This window comes from Rhyacophila brunnea, unplaced genomic scaffold (assembly GCF_057557595.1).
Source record: "Rhyacophila brunnea isolate RB1 unplaced genomic scaffold, BYU_Rbru_1.0 scaffold_19, whole genome shotgun sequence".
NCBI classification, from domain to species: Eukaryota; Metazoa; Arthropoda; class Insecta; order Trichoptera; family Rhyacophilidae; genus Rhyacophila; species Rhyacophila brunnea.
Window position 1 is genome coordinate 24,073,060 of NW_028232848.1, and position 17,635 is coordinate 24,090,694.

Genomic DNA, 17,635 nt, shown 5'->3' on the forward strand with positions numbered 1-17,635 from the left:
TAAAACAGGAAAATTTCAATACGAATTGTTGACGCAAATTACGAGAGGATGAAGGTACCTAGAGCATTCCCAAGCTCATAATTCAAGGAAAGATGAACAGTATACGCCGTAGAAAAAGACATCGCACTTTTTGGCGTAAGAATCTCCATGGTGATGAGTAGTTATACAAACTGATCCGAGTAACAGACAATAAAGTGAAGATCGGCTTGAATCGGTGAATGAACTCCGGTAGGGGATGAGGTGAACAAGAAAAAGTACATTAAATACTGAAAGATACGAGATCTTCTTTTTAATACAATCTCATCATTATTTCAGATTTAGTAGGTACCGTAGGCCATCTGCTCACGTGACTACTCAAAAAAGAAGAGACTGAAACTCCAGTATCTAGCTAGTGTATTTCAATGGCGGCTCGCTGATGGCAAGACTGGATTCTGTCAGTTTCAAAACGTCCGCGACCGAAACCGAAGAGACGCGACATGCTAGTCTCCCGGTCTCTCAGTTTCCAGTCACCCATAAAACAGTGGTACCAATATCAGTAGATTCCATGAAAAATCATATTTTCTTGCCAAAATTGGTAGCACTGAACTGAACTAAACAAGCGATAACAAGTCAAGACGTCAAAAGTTAAAGATGGTCCAACCGATTTTTTAATTTAAAATATGTGGCAGATGTTGAGAAATACTCCTGCCTGTATAAGAATATTTCAGTAAAGGTATCACGGAAAAAGCTTAGAATGAAGTAGGAAAGACAATGGGTTTCACAGTTTGAGGTTATGAGATTATTAGGTTTCAGTAGCCCCGTAGAGAAACATCAGTCACTGGCCAGTTTATGAGTTCCATCAGCAACCAGTTTAGTTTCTGCGTGAGCGGATGACACAGTGTTTTAGAAACCGTAATGTGATTATATTTAAAATATTTTAGTTTACCAGAACTTATGATTTTCTTGGCTCTGAATTGTTTTCTATTTTGTCTCTTTCTATGAGTAAAGACAAATCATTTATTCTGTAACTAAAATAACCATCGACAAAAAACTAAATTGTGGAATTTAATATAAATAATATTATATCGTTAGTAAAACGTCAATTTAGATCATTCGAATCTTTCACAGAGACTTAAGAGAAATATTCAATAGTTTATTTTATAGTGTGTAATTAAATTATTACAGAGTAATGTGATGAATATGAAGTTACATATTAATATAGTATATGATTTGATAGAAACTTACCCATAAAGGCGTCGACTTGTGCTGCTAATCCCTTCATCGCTTTAAGAAATATAGTCGGTAGTGAAAGCAAGCACGGATGCTGGCTGGGATCAACAGCATCTTCTTGCGTTATTGCAAACTGAAATTTTTTTAATTACATATTGGAACATTGGTCGGGTGCTGAAGATTTTATTTATGATCAGTTAAAGAAAGATGTCAAATGTTCTAAAGAACGAAAGGTCGAGGGTGTGGAACTTATTTGACTCTAACGAGCACTTACAAAAGTTATTATTAGATGACTTATTTTGCGGAATGTTTGCCTTTTAATTACGAGGGTGGGTCAATAAGTCCTTAGAAAAGCCGACAAGTGGCGCGACTAGTACTGTAAGCGGTTTGTTTTCATGCAGCGGCACTACCGATTCAGTATGCTGCGAAGTTCCAATCAGATTGGTCGGGTTGTTGTGTGTTTTTCGTACATTTAAAAAAAAAAATTTGCTTGTGGAAAATGGAAAAATGGAAAATGGAGAAAATTGAGTTTAGAGCTGTTATTAAACATTTTAATATAAAAGGGTTAACAGCAAAGGAAATAAAAAATGAGTTGGATTTAGTTCACGGCATATCTGCTCCTTCACTTGCAACTATTTATAACTGGTTAAATGAATTTAAACGTGGTCGTACATCAACAAAGGATGAACCACGCTCAGGACGTCCTGTAGAGGTGACTACACCAGATATGATCAATAAAATCCACGATATAGTGTTAAGTGACCGAAGATTAAAGTTGAGTGAGATAATTGAGGTTACAGGGATCTCAAAAGGTAGCGTCATTTCTATTTTACATGACAAATTGGGCATGAAAAATATTTCTGCAAGATGGGTGCCGCGTTTGCTCACAGTCGACAATAAACGCAATAGGGTGGTGGCCTCTAAAGCCCTGTTGTCGCTCATGCAACGCAATCCGGATGAATTTTTTCATCGCTTTGTGACTGTAGATGAAACATGGATACACCACTATACTCCCAAGACGAAAGAACAGTCAAAGCAGTGGATTGCGAAGACAAACCATGTCCAAAGAAGGCGAAAACCGTAAAATCAGCTGGTAAGGTTATGGCTACTGTATTTTGGGATGCACGTGAAATTATTTTCGTTGACTATTTGGAAAAAGGAAAAACAATAACAAGGGATTATTATGCATCTTTATTGGACCAGCTAAAAAACGAAATTGAAGAAAAATGGCCTCATTTAAACAGGAAAAAAATCCTCTTTCATCAGAACAATGCCCGTGTTCACACATGTTTACGATCAATGGCTAAAATTGAAGAATTGAAGTTTGAATTGGTCGACCACCCACCGTATTCGCCAGATTTAGCCCCCAGTGACTTTTTCCTTTTCCCAAACTTAAAAAAATGGCTACGTGGACAAGGTTTTTTTTCAAATGAAGAAGTCATCGATCGGACAAATGCTTATTTTGAGGACCTTCCGAAAACTTATTTTTCTGACGGTTTAAAAAAAATTGAGAAACGTCTAACCAAGTGTATTGAGCTCCAAGGAGATTATGTTGAGAAATAAAAAAAAAATACAAAAATAAAAACTGTTTTAATGCTTTTTTCTAAGGAATTATTGACCCACCCTCGTATCTCAGAAAATAAATTGACGACATACAAGTTTTTTCTCTCTTTTGTATGCATACCTACTAGCCTAGATAATTTTTTTTTAAAAGTATTGATTACAAATGAATAAATCACTTATGAAGACTGCTGAATCAATAAGCGATCAGTGCGAAGGGACAAATCAAAAGTTGCCGGCGAGCCTGTGTGTACCGCATATATTGCACAAAAGGGTGCGGTGTCCCTGGCTAATAACCATTCCATGTAAAAAAGGTCTTGTAGGAATACCTGTGGATAAAAGTAACAATATAGACGCTAGACGGAACATATAATTCCGAAGAAATTGTCCGTGGTACAATTTCCGTCTGTCAGTCACAAAGTGTCCACCCTTCATTGAAAACTAATTTAGTATTTCATCTATGTATCTGATTCCTGTTTGCAACTCGATTTATTCATACGATGCCTGTATTGTATAACTTAATTTGAGTAAAAAAATTAATGCAGTGATCACAGAAATAATGTTTTATCTTTTATCCTATATTTCCAACTGGGTCATGCCCTTCGACCAAATAAGGTCATGTCCAGTGGATCGAATCTATAATGGAATCTCATTCGAACACACCATGTGAATGCCCATATGTTTTGCTTAGTAGTGAGAATGGTATGATTTATTAATCTTACAGTTTAATGTTCAAAAGTGATGAGAAAGCTTGCCTGTAGGAATTGGGGAGTTTGACTAATAATCTGAGGTCTGCACAGATCTACCGGATTCCCAATTGTGTGGAGCATTCTGTACCAACTCTGCGATATGTTCTCATATGACATATCATTCGGTATAAGATGACTGTCCTCTTCACCTGAAATAGAAATTAATTGAATTAAAAAAGAAAATAATGAATGTAGGGTTTGTACGATAGGTTCCCACTTGGTCGAAACTCACTTATATTAAGCACAGGAAACAGAGGTCCATACATGTTCTGCAGAAGACGTGCAGTCAGACAAAGGGTGACCCGAGTCCACTGCTCTGTCAGCGCAGTGCGATGTCTCCATCGCATGGCTGCTTCTCTCAAGGTTTTCCACAGTGGTGGACTGGGGAAGCATCTATAAGCAAAATCGAATATAGTAGAACTTCGATTATCAGGATTAATTGAGGATGAAGATAGTCTGGATAATGATAAATCCGAAACCTTCTCTGTACAAACAGAACCTATGAAAAAGTGAATTTAAATACCTTACTAAGGCTTATAATAAATTCTTCTTTCTTTTGACCATATCCAATCGTAAAACATAAGATCATATGGGCCTCCACAGAATGGAGGTTTGTATTAAGAGATTTTTGTTTTTACGAGAAATGGATGTTAGCCACTTGCTCAACCTATTAGGTCCATACTCTGACTCCAAACAAAAATTGAAAAACAATGTTACCTATTTGCCAGAAATTCATTTGAAAGAAAAACGTAGACAAAACGAGATACGAGCTGATATCAGGGCGCTAATTAATCATTTTTACAGTTCCATATCTCAAAAGGTAGTTTGCAAAAGTGAAATTTGAAAGAAAATAAAATAAAAAAGTATATAAAAAAACATAACGTTTAACAGTGTTTCAATATTTGTATTTGATATCACACCGTTGTCATGGGTGTGTTTTGTTAAGAACGATAGATGTTATCTTTATATGTTAGGCCTAAGAAGATACTCGCGGCACGCTGATTTGAAAAACACTTATGTAGATAAATAATATTAGTATTACTTCTTCTCACTATAGAGAATATTTATAAAATATCACTCACTTGTGGCAAGCAATAATCCAAACTTCAAAGAGCACTGACAGCACTCTTTCACAGAGCTGATCGGCCACGTCATCCCTTAGGGCGGGGGGAGCGAGGAGGGTGTCGTTGATGGCCAGCAGGAAGGAAAGTGCGGCACACCATGTGTCACGCGACAATGTAGCACGCGCACACACCTGTTGCACGCTACGCAGCACGCGGTGGCAAAGGACAGCTTGTTTATTGATCGTATCAGTACCTAGAGATGTGTCAATGTAAAATGTATGACAAGAAAATCTATTCAACTATATTACAATGTGTATCAATGAATAAAGAAGTGCATTAATTTTGATGATCGAACATTAAAACAATAAATTGAAATATAAAATTTCAATAGACATCTGGTAGGTCCAAAGTCAATAGATGTGATTGTAATTGTTAACCTTATGTTGGATTTGAAATGTTATGGATACTGTTGGAAAAAGTAATGATTACTAGCTACATTGTTATATTACCTGCCTATTATTACATAGCCACATAATATTTACTTTTACAGCCATATACAATAATTATTGTAGGTATTTTGTCTATGACATTAGTTCTACCAACCGAATAAAGTTACCTGTGATTACAATTCTCACAGATTGACCAACCATTGCAACTAGTTATTACTTTTTCTGTTCATTCGTATATTCATCACAAATAATACCTTTAGTTTATATTATTACGTAGTGGGCAATAGAAGGGGAAGAAAGATATTTGTTTTAAAAAATGTCGAAGGCGAACAATCTTTGACTTGTTTCGACCGAATTGGTAGTCAAGTGGTCTCTATTAGTAATTTAGAAAAGCAGAAAATGAAATATTTATGAAATAAGGACCAAGAAACACTTCTTACCAAGTTCCTCTTGATAAATGAATGGCAAGACTTGAAAGAATAGAAAATTGAAAGTTGATACACGATAGTGGTGATAGGGAAACAAAGATTGAGCGATCATGAAGAAATTTTCCAATCAATTGGTTAATCAATATACTGTTAGAAAAAAATATACATATTTATGTGGCTGTCATCGGATTCCTGTAACCCAGATCTCAGTTATAATATTATTTATTTAATATTAATTTTTCACGTACATTATCAGTCAGTACCTATATAATATGAGTTCGTAATGTTATGAGATAGCGGATTTGCAATAAAATTTCATAACATTACGAATTAATATTATTTCATAATAATTTCAAAATTTTCATAGTGCGCCGGTCAATAAATAGCGGGTCAGAATCGATTGGAAATCTCACACGATTACAAGTTTCCGTTAAAGACACATCGCACCGAATTACCGTTATATTTATTATATTGCATCGATTGTACTCTTGTAGTTATTTGAAACACAATAAATAAATTCTCACCTCCTCCATCATCACGAACAACTACTACCGTCTTTCATCTGCAATACCTATCCTCTGCCAAACCAGAATACTACAGTTATACACAATATCTTCAATCTTTTAATTGAGAACACCTTTAATTTAAATGTTTGAATAGATTATTATTATTAATGAATCTCAAGGTATAGGTATATTTAGAAAAACATGAAGCACATGTGTGGTTTATTATACTATTTTCGTGTTTTGCGCATGCACAACTTTGGTAGTGTGATGATTAATGATGAAAGAAAAAATGGGTCTCTCTTAGTGGCTGAGCACACTGCAAGAAGCCGTGCAATATGAACACGGCTACTAAATGGCACTTGCTTTACGCACTACGTTTGTGCTGAGAAATTAATTTTTACACCCCTCGTGCCACGTGCGCATCGCACGGTTTCTCGCAGTGTGCTTTGTTACTTAGGCTCTGCCAAAACCGTGTGGTTCCGAACGGAATTTAGCTGCAATATATTTTCATAGATTACCAGCCACTAGCTGCGGATTTGGGGAATTACCGAGAAACACATAAACTCCATCAGTAACTATGGAACAATTTGGCTTCCATCCGAGGCAGAAGTTACTTTCTATAGTGACTGAATTAAGGTGCAACTTAACCATTTGAATCGTGTTGAAACACAAAGAAAATCACAAATTGAAAGTAGCAATAAACCCTATTAATTTTAATAATGTTACAGTAAAATTGTTTTGTGTTTTTTTAGGACTAGAAAATCATCTTCTCACACTGAAAAAAAAATTACATAATAAATATGAGCATTCGTCTTGTATCAATTTTATTTACTTCGAATTGAATACCTTTTCGCATATCATGCTTGATACTTAATGATATTTTGTGATGAATTTTGGTTCCGTTCATTCGAATTTTTCACGATCTCAGTTGAAGGAGTCCTACTTAAAAAAATAATTCGTGTGACTGAATAGTCACATTTCTGCAGAAAAGCTGACACACAGCGTCTCTGTTGTCATCCGCATACAGCAGAGACGGATGGATACGCAGCGGCTTGGTGCGTATCCAATTTATCTCTGCTGCGGCCTAATTTCACTCAGTTTAGCCGGGTCCTTAGGCTAAAGCTATAAGTCGCGAGTGGAGAATAAGGTTCTAAGTGTTTGTTCTTGGCGAAACAAAAGTAACAATGAGGCAACATAGATTACTACTTCATTGTTGAGTTTGTTTTCTCAATATTTAGACTCCCAAAGTGTTGAAGAAATCTTACATCATAAAAATATACTGCGTCTAACTAATGTGTTATCAAGAATTATCAGTAGAAAATATCTATTATGAATAAAGTTATTGAATTACCTTCTCCCGGTCTGGGAACAAACAAATTGTGTAAATGCTGAATAATCCGTCTGGCATATCTTTCAGGTTCGTTGAGGACGGGAGTCGGTACGACAGGGGTCGTCAGAGGGGTGACACCTGTAGAAGGGGCATTGGGGATCAGCGCCGATAGCCAGTCACAGTAGACTGTCACGCAATCTCTAAGAGCATCTTGTTCTGTTAACGGCAGTGATAAACCGTATCTGATAACTTCCATCACCCATTCAACCTGATAAAAATAAAATTACAAAGCTGAAAAAAGTAATAAAGGATGACAATTAAAATTTCAAAATCATTTCACATTGTATTTGTAACAAACTTCACATCATTTGAAATTTATTATCTAGGGCAGCACCGAGATATAAAGTTCATACAATAGTGTTACAAACATGAAAAAATTATTTTGTATACAATGACAAAATCATTATTTAGATGAATAGTCCCATATAATTTCACATAACACTATGTAAGTGAGCAATGAAAAATTGTGTATATTTTTACATTATTTAAAATCTGCATCTATGGCGCCAACACAGATAATATTAACTTTTTAATAGATACCAATTCAACCAAACTAAAAAGATTCTAGAATCGCTTCAAGTGCTATAAAACAGTTTGATAGGTTTTCTTCCTTCCCGCTTTATTAGTTCAACAATGATGTTCCACAATTCATTGAAATGCTTGCCAAAAACAGTATGCCACTTTATCGTGATTGCATAATTTTTTTTAAATAATCAAAATTTTTACGTGACCCATTAATCAAACTATAACACGTTAAGAAATTTTTGCTCGGCTAGATATTTTTGTTATTATTGGATAATTTTATCAACAATGTGCGGAAAACCAAACTTCATGAGCAGATGCGTGTACCTTGTTCTGGACCAGGTTCTGGATTAACACAAAAATTACAAAATGTATTTGCATATAAATATATTTATTTGCAATCAGTACGCTAGATCAGTATTTCTCAAACTGAGGGGTATGGTCCCCTAGTGGGCCCTGGACCTCCTGCCAGGGAGCTGCGAAATATTTCAGTAAGTATTTGAAAAAAAATCATAAAAACGTGATTAATATCTCGCATTAAACAGAGCAACTTCTTTGCAATACAACTCGATGAATCTACTGATATTACAAACTACGCAAGTTAATGGTTTTTGTAAAATTTCAGTATGATTCCCAAATTCATGACGGTATGCTTTTCTGTAGGGAACTTTTGGTGACACCAAAAGGAATAGATCCACCATAATCTAGAAAATCATGATAACAATGTACATATGAGGCGTCTAATTACAAAAAGCAATAAGTCCACAATTCAATATTTTCGGGAAACAGTGTTTTTATATTTCAAGCTTCAATTATTTGTTTTAACGTGAGATTATTTTTTCTTTTGTATTCTATGTCGAAATTAGAACCAAATGGCAATTTGTTTCAGCCGATAAACTCTTAAATGCAATAAATATAGGCAAAATAAAATTGGTCGTAGCGCTACTTCCACATATTTCCATGGCACTGTCATGAGTTTACCAGATGCTACAGCATGGGAGACGCCCTTTTCAATATTGAACGTTACCTTATTGGTTGACTTAAACACGCGCGAAATCAAGGCGCTTTTTGTAATAAATCGACACTTAAAATATTTTTTTTCGTAGGGTTATGTCGCGTTTTGGAATTTATAGATCAATACATATTGTGTAAAATTATGCAAATACGTGCATTATTTTTCTCGATTTTGACCAAATGTGGACTTATCGCTTTTTGGAATTAGCCTCATATAATAATAATTAATGGTAAATAAGGTACTGTTGGTCACTAAAGACTAAAATTTTTGGGGATGGGGATGGGGATTTGGGTCCTTGGATTATTTTTCTGATTTCGGGGGCCGTAGCATAAAAAAGTTTGAGAAGCACTGCGCTAGATGTCAAATGATAATATTGTTTGTTTTTACTTCTGTAGAATCTAATAATGTATCACCAAATAGGGCTCCCTGAGATCCTAGTCATTAAATTTGAGGTTCGGAAAGTCCATAATTAGCTGGTACTGCTGATTTAAGCTCTAACCCTGATTGGTCACTTTCAATGCACAGTACATTTTCTGGCAGCTGCCATAACCACTGGTGGTAACTCTCACTTACGAGTTGCTGCAACCTGTCGTATCCACAAACAGTTATCATGTGTGGGTGTTTTAACAATATCCTAATAATGTCCATTTGTGTTGTCCACCTCACACTGTCTTATGTTTTAAAATTGCTGCATTACAAAACTTAGCACTAAGTCTAAAATTATGAGATTCCTTTTAATCAAATTGGCTTACCTCCTGATGTGTAGTGAGAGGCGGCATATCAAGGCGGGACTGCTGTGGAGGCGGCACTAGCTGCTTGAGAACCGCCAACGTCACATCTTTGCCGCTGCCTTTGAGGGAGCCAAGGACCCCGCTCCCGGCCCCCCCTCCCAGCGTCACGCATCCCCACTCGCCGTACATTTGAGAGCCTGCACCACTCAGGCTGCGCTCCTAATGTACACAATATAATCACATGCAATTAATCTATCACGGAGACACTTACTAATTTATAAAATGAGTTTATCGCTTGGTATTGGTATTGGCAACGAATTTCTGATAAATCAGTGGAAAAATGTCATGACGTGTCAAGCCAGTTGTACACAACATAAATAAAAAATGAAACCAGAGAAGTTTAAACAACTGCAAGAATTAATGTCAGTTATTCCACAATTTTGCTAGGAATTTTACGATAAATTGCCTCATTGATAGTTATTTATTTTTTTTGTATACCTATAAGTCCAATATTTGTAAGTATATGCAATATAAATTAATAAAACATATTTAATAACAGTCAGTCCCGAATGGTTTATCGTTGGATAGCGAGATGGATTCCATAATTTTGTTTATTTAAAAATTGTTTATAAAGTTGTTGCACAACTGAATAGGTATCAGCAGAAAAAATGTGCGCAAAAATGTATAACTGACATATAAATGCTAGGAAAACCAAATTTGTTTCCCAAATGATAAAAACTGAAAAAACATTAAAAAGTATTAAGTAAGTAAGTACTTACATGTTTTTTTTTTTTTTAAACTGTTTTTATGCTACCTTGAAAAGTTGAGATTTTGCAGATATACAATTTTGCAATGGAAACGATGATATAATTAATCAAATTATGGTTCTAACACTGAGTTATGTCAAATTAACTTTTGTAAAGAAACTTATTTTTCTATTTCTCCAAAGTGCAGCACTAATCACCTATTTTCATACATTAGTTACAATTACAGACTCAGTAATTTAATAAAGCTATCATTAGTTTCCCAAGTTCTAATTTCATTACTAACAGATAGAATTCGCAAATAATAATATCATTGGTTTGTAGTTCTTACGTCTAGAAAATTATTTTATTTAATTTATTTTTAAAAAGTCAATAAAAACATTGAATAATCGCTTACTACCAATCAACTATTTGCCACTAATGTATAGTTAGGTACAAAAGGGAGATTATATATATACATATCGTGCATCATAGTATAATCGGTACCTAATGGTTAACTTTGTAAGAGTTTTGATTGAGATACGGCAGCGTGTTTACAGATTTGATAGCAGCTACCAAATTGGTTAAACTTAAAGTAAGCGCAGGTAAATAATGGAGAAAAGTTTATTAAATCTCTTAGTCATGAGAATACGACAAAATGTATGTTCACACCAAGCTTGACTGATCTCGTGTATTTTGTGCAAGCCTTGTTACCTACCCCTTTTTGTCAATGAGAAACTGCCACCAAAAGAATTAATAACCACCTATAAATTTAGTGGTGGTAGCATTTACAATTAATAGCAGTTTGTGCAAAGTTTTAATACAATGTACATTTCACTTATAATTAATAAACAAGATCCGTAGGAATATAAAGCAGTGGATTAACTTGAAATACAGCAATAATTCTTACATGTTTCTTAGATCTGGACATTCTTTAGTTGGTTGACAATGTATTCACTAAGTAAGTTTAAAATTACATGGTTTTAAATAATATAAAACAATATTGTCTGTAAAACGGCCGAGTCAATTGTGTCGTGAGAAAAACATCCAATTATTGCCGACGTTTGAAGTGTGTTATTAATTATTCCGTTATGACTTACTTATTCATAACGCATACATTATCGGCTATTGGGTAATAAAATATATTTACTACATGAAATAAATTAAATTACCTTGAAGTTGACCTTATTAAACACACCCACATTCATAGAGGAAATAAATTGTTTTATTTACGTATTCGCGACAATTTTTGACGGACTGTCAAAATAAAACCAAAGAATTATTAAAAAAAGTCTCCATTTGTGTTGTTGCCATACTGACTATGGACATATTATGAAGGTTTTTTTTTGTAATAAAAATAAAAAAAAATCACGGTTCAACAATAATTCCATAAAATTAAAAAAAAAATCACACTATGAACATTATTCACGCAATAATATTTCTAGTGGTAGATATTTAAACTTATATTACAACTGACATTTTAGAAGTAGAACGTCGAAAAAACGATTTTCATTTTTTTATCTGTCAACACTGGTTATAATAACGAATGGCGGATGACAGTCCGGTTTACTGTATTATTTTTACATTTATAGTAAATCTTGAATTAACCAAACAGCATTATGAACATTTTCCGCCGCTGTTCCCAACTTAAATTATTAAAGTGTAAGTAGGTGTTAAAGTACTATGCCCAAAATTGATTTTGTACAGGTTTCTAACGATTTTTGAACGGTGTTCGGATATAACCTATCATTTTTATTCTGTTTAGATGGAGCTCAAACTAGAAGTTTTCTCAGCACTGATTCACGCAAGGTTGAACGGAGTATCATCTCTGGATTTAATGCTCTAACAATTGGACCGCCTGCTAAACGAGATGCTTCTTCGACATTATCCTTTTCTCCGCGGTCAATTGTAAATATTAACCATCACATCGACGTCGTGAAGCCTAGTATTGTGGACATTCCTCGTCTGCCAATTCTTCCAAGAGTACCTTACACGAACAAAATAGCGATTTTGGATTTACCTTTCAACGAGCAGCCGCTGGATTGTCCGACTATTCCGGATATCCAAGAGAAGTTTGCTATTAGAATGATCGTAATCAGAAGGAGAAAAATGAGAATACACAAATTGAAAAAATTGAGAAAGCGTATGAAATACGAATGGGCAAAGGTAAGATTTTTTTGTTCAGGAACATCATTTTTACTCTCATCAGATTTATTAGGTTGGCTGTGATTAGCCTTTGCTATCCCAGCACAGTTATTCTTAAAGTATTACTTCGTATTAAATTTCACCGCAGCACAGTTCGCCGTGAGCTTTCTTATCGGAAAGAAATAACCGTATACCTACTATACGGTCATCTCTATAGCACCGAAATGAAAAAAATACGCCAGCATTGCAGACAATAATGTTTCAATTTTATTAGATCCTAATGTAACAAATAATCTAGTATATCGGCTATTTTCAAAATTTGTTTGCCGCTGGCTTCCTGTAGACTGACAAGAACCGTGTTTTATTTAGACATGAATTTAATCTCAGTACTATATGACCCAAAGAGGTTGGACGGTCTTTAATATATGACCATATTATATTTCCGATACAGCATTTCACGGTGAAGTGTGATACGGTGAACTGCATATGTACAAATTTCCGGACTAGATTCTTAACAACCAACACTATACATTACACAAGGCGGTTATTAGTGTTTATCTACAATTATTGATAAATTCGTAATAGTGCGAAAATTTAATTTGGTACCTATAAATGTCGTGTGAAATCTGTCTTTTATTTGCGGACCTCAAACAAATTCGGATATGTTTGTGCTGACGTATCGTAAGCTTTTTCCACCCGAACCTCGAAATTTCGTATTGAAATGTCAAAGAAGAATGAACCTACAATTTATTAGTCAGTCATTACTTACAGCTCGCGAAAACTTTAAATTCATGCGGCGGTCGTGACCCGTAATATAGTTTATTTTTCAAAATAGTCGCATCTCGCTTCTCAATTTTTAATATGTAATTGACGTACTCTATCTCGCTCTAAAAGTTAAAACATCCAAAAGAGGGGGTGTTAAAAGATGGCATTTTTAATAGTTAACTTTTGATAATTAACTGCCTGAATATATAAAGTGATATGTTAGAATAGGCTCGCAGATTCCAACTCTATATATTGATATTCCGGAATTGGATGTGTTGGAAAGGGTTTTTATGTTGTAGTAGGTATATAGTCAAATTTATTTATTTTAAATGTAATGAGAATTACAAGTAATAAGCAAGATAGGTATACCATCATAAATCGTCCGGTGTTTGAATTTAGAACTAAGCTCATCACAGTGTAAAAAGTATTAAATGATATGTCAAATGTTAGTATATAGTGGCGCCCTCACTCAGTGGACAACTTATACTGGTGGATCTATACACCCAATTCTCTTTTTACACAGTCTAAGAAAACAGACCAATTATTTTATTAACACTTATTTTTTTACTTTAACACGGTGACAAAAAGCAAAAAGTATTATTAAATATTCATAAGTAATTAATAACACTAAGGCCCTCTTTGTGAAATACTGGAATCATCATTTTTGCAATTAGGCAATTTTTAAGATGCAGGGATTCATGACCCATGCATGATTATTTTACTTCTCTCTCTGGTTTTAATTTTTTAATGTCTGTTTATCGAATTTAATAAATTAATTTCGCTCCAATATTGTGTTATTTTATCATGTTACAGTGCATTTATTGTGAAGTAGTGGCGCTGAATGAATATATTTTCTTATATTAAATTGAATTGAAATCGCAAACCATGTCAATATAATATTTATTGTGTATGTAACTTATGAAACTATTTTTATATAGGTACATACCTATAAATAAAAAATAAATTAGATTTATTTTTGAGCTCGACAATTTTATATTTTTAGTAGATTATAAGTAATGGAAACCATCTCCCATTTTTATATGTGCACCATATCTTTTTTTTATATGTTTTTGCACGGTAGTCTCTAGAACGTATCCCTCTTGCAAGAATCGAATCGGGTGTATTAACAATATTTAGTGGTCTACAATGGCCGAGAGATCCGATTAGTAATTCATGTCTCTCAGGTCTCAGATTCGAATGTGTATTTGAAACCAGATCATGCGCCTAACAGGTCGAGCAAGTGGCTAACATCCATTACAAATTAAAATATCTGTTATGAAACCTCTTCATGTGGCGGCCATTATCCACATTGGATTGTGGAGCCCATGGAAAAGAATTAGCTATATGTAAGCAATATTAATAAAAAAGTACATTGAAGTACACAGAATTAGGTAAGAATTGTAGGATAGGAACCAACGTTCAAACACCAGCGCAAAGCGATTTGGTTGAACACAGTTATTCCCCTCCTGATTGGCATTACCAGTGGCAGGTTTGTTATGCACCTAGAATAGACAACTGATGCTCCGAATTTCTGAAGAATTACAATTTGTAGAAAATCTATGGTAATTAGACTAGGTAGGTCAGTTAGTAGGAAACTAGGATTACTACTTTTCATCTTAGTTGATTAAAGTTATTAAAAGAGTTTTCAGATTTTTGAAAAAGTTCAAAAACAATAGTAATTAGGTTCGTATTTATATTCTTGGGATTTTTCTCCATATTTATTATATAGGCACTCAATCACAATAAAAATAAATATCTTGATGTATGAAACTTTTGTATCATTTTACTTTGTGTTACCTATATACTTGCATAATACATAAATGTAGTCGTACTTAGGTAACATTATCTAACTTACATTATCGAAATTGGTGACTTGCTTGGCCTGAGAAAAACATGCAAGTCTTAGTTGGGAGTCACTTACCGTCTATATCTCTGCATAACGCTCTTGGGATAGAGATTCTAGAAAAAAAATCTCGGTACAAACATAGAATTTTTTATAAAATGTAAAATAATTTAAGTAGGTACCAGTGTAAGTTCTGACTATCCCTGTTTGAACTCATTTCAGTTGAAGCTACGTCGAAGCATCCGCAAAGAGAAAGCATTTCAAGCAGGCTTAATGGCAAAGATAAAAGAAGCTAATAATTTTTCACCTGAAGAATACATTACTAATAAATTAAAGTTGGCCAATGAAACGCCGATCCCGAAGTATTGGAAAGGAAAGCGATATCCGCATTTCATCATTAGACAACTAATGGGATTGGACAAGAAAATCAAATATAATAAATTCCCAAGTCAATATTAATTTTTGTATTCGTTTGTTAGTTGTAATATGTTTTTTCCTGCAATAAAATGATATGTGTATAGTGAATTATTCTTTTTCTTCCAATTTCTGTCACATTAAAGCAGTGCTCCGCAACCGGTGTGCCGCGGCGCATTTCTTCCAAAAACAAAATATACAATTCTTACTTAATAGCCAAATTTGCGTCCCTGGCTGGTAATATTTGAGCGCCTGCATGGACTTAATAAAACAATGTAAGGTCAGAATGAAAATATATTGATGTCATGGCCCCCACAAGGGGGGGGGGCTGACAGGGCTCTAGCCTGGAGGTCCAGGCTTAGGAGGGGCCCGGCGTGGCAGGTCAACCAGTTAAACGAGATATACACAAAAATAATTATATTAAAATATTTAATATATTATATATTATAAAATTTAATTTTATAATTACTTTGTGTGTTTCCTGACTAATAAAAATTACTATTTATCCAACATGGCGAAGGTTCACATGTTACTTAGCTATCACAAAAGGGGGTCGCAGTCAGAGCTTCAAAATATGACGCTGAGTGCCGACAATTCAAGCGGATTTATTTAAAAATCGCCAAAAATATACATTTTACTCTTTATTTTACACGGAACCCTGGAGTTCCGCGGGTATGTCGTTTGGAAACACTACTGTAGAACACCACACTACCCTTAACCTTAGCGATAGGTTGGGGGGCCCGCCAAACATCGTGGCCTGGGGGCCCCCTTCAGGATGTGGGGGCCATGATTGACGTGCTCTGACAAATTAGAAGAAGTTAATACAAGGATCTGTATAAATGTACCAAAGGACCTCCAGACCATCATTGAAAACAAACAATTCATTTTGGATCCGTCTCAGGAACATTTAACTTTGCTGCAAAAGAAATTTCATCATTACTTTCACACAATCAATATGGTTGGATTCGAAACCCTTTTGCAGCCAATGCCAAAAATTCTATAGAAGCGCTTTCCCTATAAATTCGAGAGGAATTGGTTGAATTGAGAAACGACGGGACGCTACTGGATTTCGGTTAATGAAGAATATCGGATTTCCGACAAGGCTATCGCAGTACAGCTCCCATTTTCTACAACATATTATCTAGGTGAGAAAAGTTTTTCAACTCAAGTTACAATTAAAAACAATAAGCAGTCTTGCTTGAAGGGTCTTGACTTTGTGTTGCTCTTTTAAATATCAAGTCTAAATATATAAAACTTTTACGTTCATTGAAACAAGCTCAGTTATCACATTAATTAGTTATTATTGATAATACAAATACATGGAAATATGTTATATATATGTATATATATTTAGTCTAATAGTAAAAAAAGTCGCCTGCAGAGCTATTTTACTATGCTGGTATTAATATTTTAAAACATGCGATTGTAGAATACAATTTATTATTATTATAATGTCAATACTCGACAAATAATTATTCTTAACCCAACAACTAACCATAAGTCAAGTGGATGTATTAATAAATACAAAAAATCGCTAAACATACAATCAATATCATTAATTTTACCTTGAACACCATTTAAAAAACGCTATTTTAGAGTATGTGGGTTCCATTTTTTTGTGTATAAATTGGTTTACGTATGGTGTGCCGCGGAATTCTGGGAAGACCTTTAGTGTGCCGTGGGTGAGAAAAGGTTGCGGAGCACTGCATTAAAGGCTGTGGGTATATGTACGTACAGCGGTAAAAATACACGATATAGGATTTTTTAAATCTCATTTTTCATCTACACAGTTGAAACTGATTGTAGTTTTCTATCATTTTCGGTTAGAACAAATCGACACACTAGTTGAAGACAACTTAAATTTTCAAGGTTTTGAGTTATTAATGCCATTCGATGTAGAAAACTTTCATCTTTATAATGCAGCAAAAAAATATGTCAAAAATGTTTTCAATGTGTCATAAAATCGAATAAGCCGCAATTATATAGGGGAATGTCTGGGTTGCTTTTTTGTTAAGCTGTAAAAGTTCATTGTTCATTGATAAATTCCATTTGGCTGATTTAAAAAAAAACATTTCACTAAAATTGAAATGAGAATTTGTGCC

At 34.4% G+C, this 17,635-nt stretch overlaps 2 protein-coding genes across 5 annotated transcripts in view; one reads left to right on the forward strand and one right to left on the reverse strand.

Moving 5' to 3' along the window:
- Positions 1 to 11,671, reverse strand: part of LOC147072862 (ral GTPase-activating protein subunit beta) — a 51,510-nt gene extending 39,839 nt beyond the window's left edge. For 2 of the 4 annotated variants that reach the window (XM_085945928.1, XM_085945927.1), the window contains exons 1-7: positions 11,539 to 11,671; positions 9,645 to 9,842; positions 7,317 to 7,563; positions 4,601 to 4,835; positions 3,751 to 3,911; positions 3,525 to 3,667; positions 1,225 to 1,342 (exon numbers count right to left, since the gene is read on the reverse strand). In XM_085945928.1, coding sequence (XP_085802054.1) covers positions 1,225 to 1,342; positions 3,525 to 3,667; positions 3,751 to 3,911; positions 4,601 to 4,835; positions 7,317 to 7,563; positions 9,645 to 9,842; positions 11,539 to 11,574 — 1,138 coding nt within the window. In that variant the 5' untranslated portion in view covers positions 11,575 to 11,671. Of the gene's footprint in view, positions 1 to 1,224; positions 1,343 to 3,524; positions 3,668 to 3,750; positions 3,912 to 4,600; positions 4,836 to 5,471; positions 5,502 to 7,316; positions 7,564 to 9,644; positions 9,843 to 11,276; positions 11,413 to 11,538 lie in introns of those variants that run through there. The other 2 variants (XM_085945925.1, XM_085945926.1) reach the window with 2 other exon arrangements.
- Positions 11,672 to 11,902: 231 nt separating this feature from the next.
- On the forward strand, positions 11,903 to 15,644 carry LOC147072863 (uncharacterized). Its single transcript, XM_085945929.1, has 3 exons — positions 11,903 to 12,028; positions 12,132 to 12,532; positions 15,342 to 15,644. The coding sequence occupies exons 1-3, from the start codon at positions 11,986 to 11,988 to the stop codon at positions 15,576 to 15,578; spliced, it is 681 nt and encodes a 226-aa protein (XP_085802055.1). The 5' UTR covers positions 11,903 to 11,985; the 3' UTR covers positions 15,579 to 15,644.
- Positions 15,645 to 17,635: the final 1,991 nt, after the last annotated feature.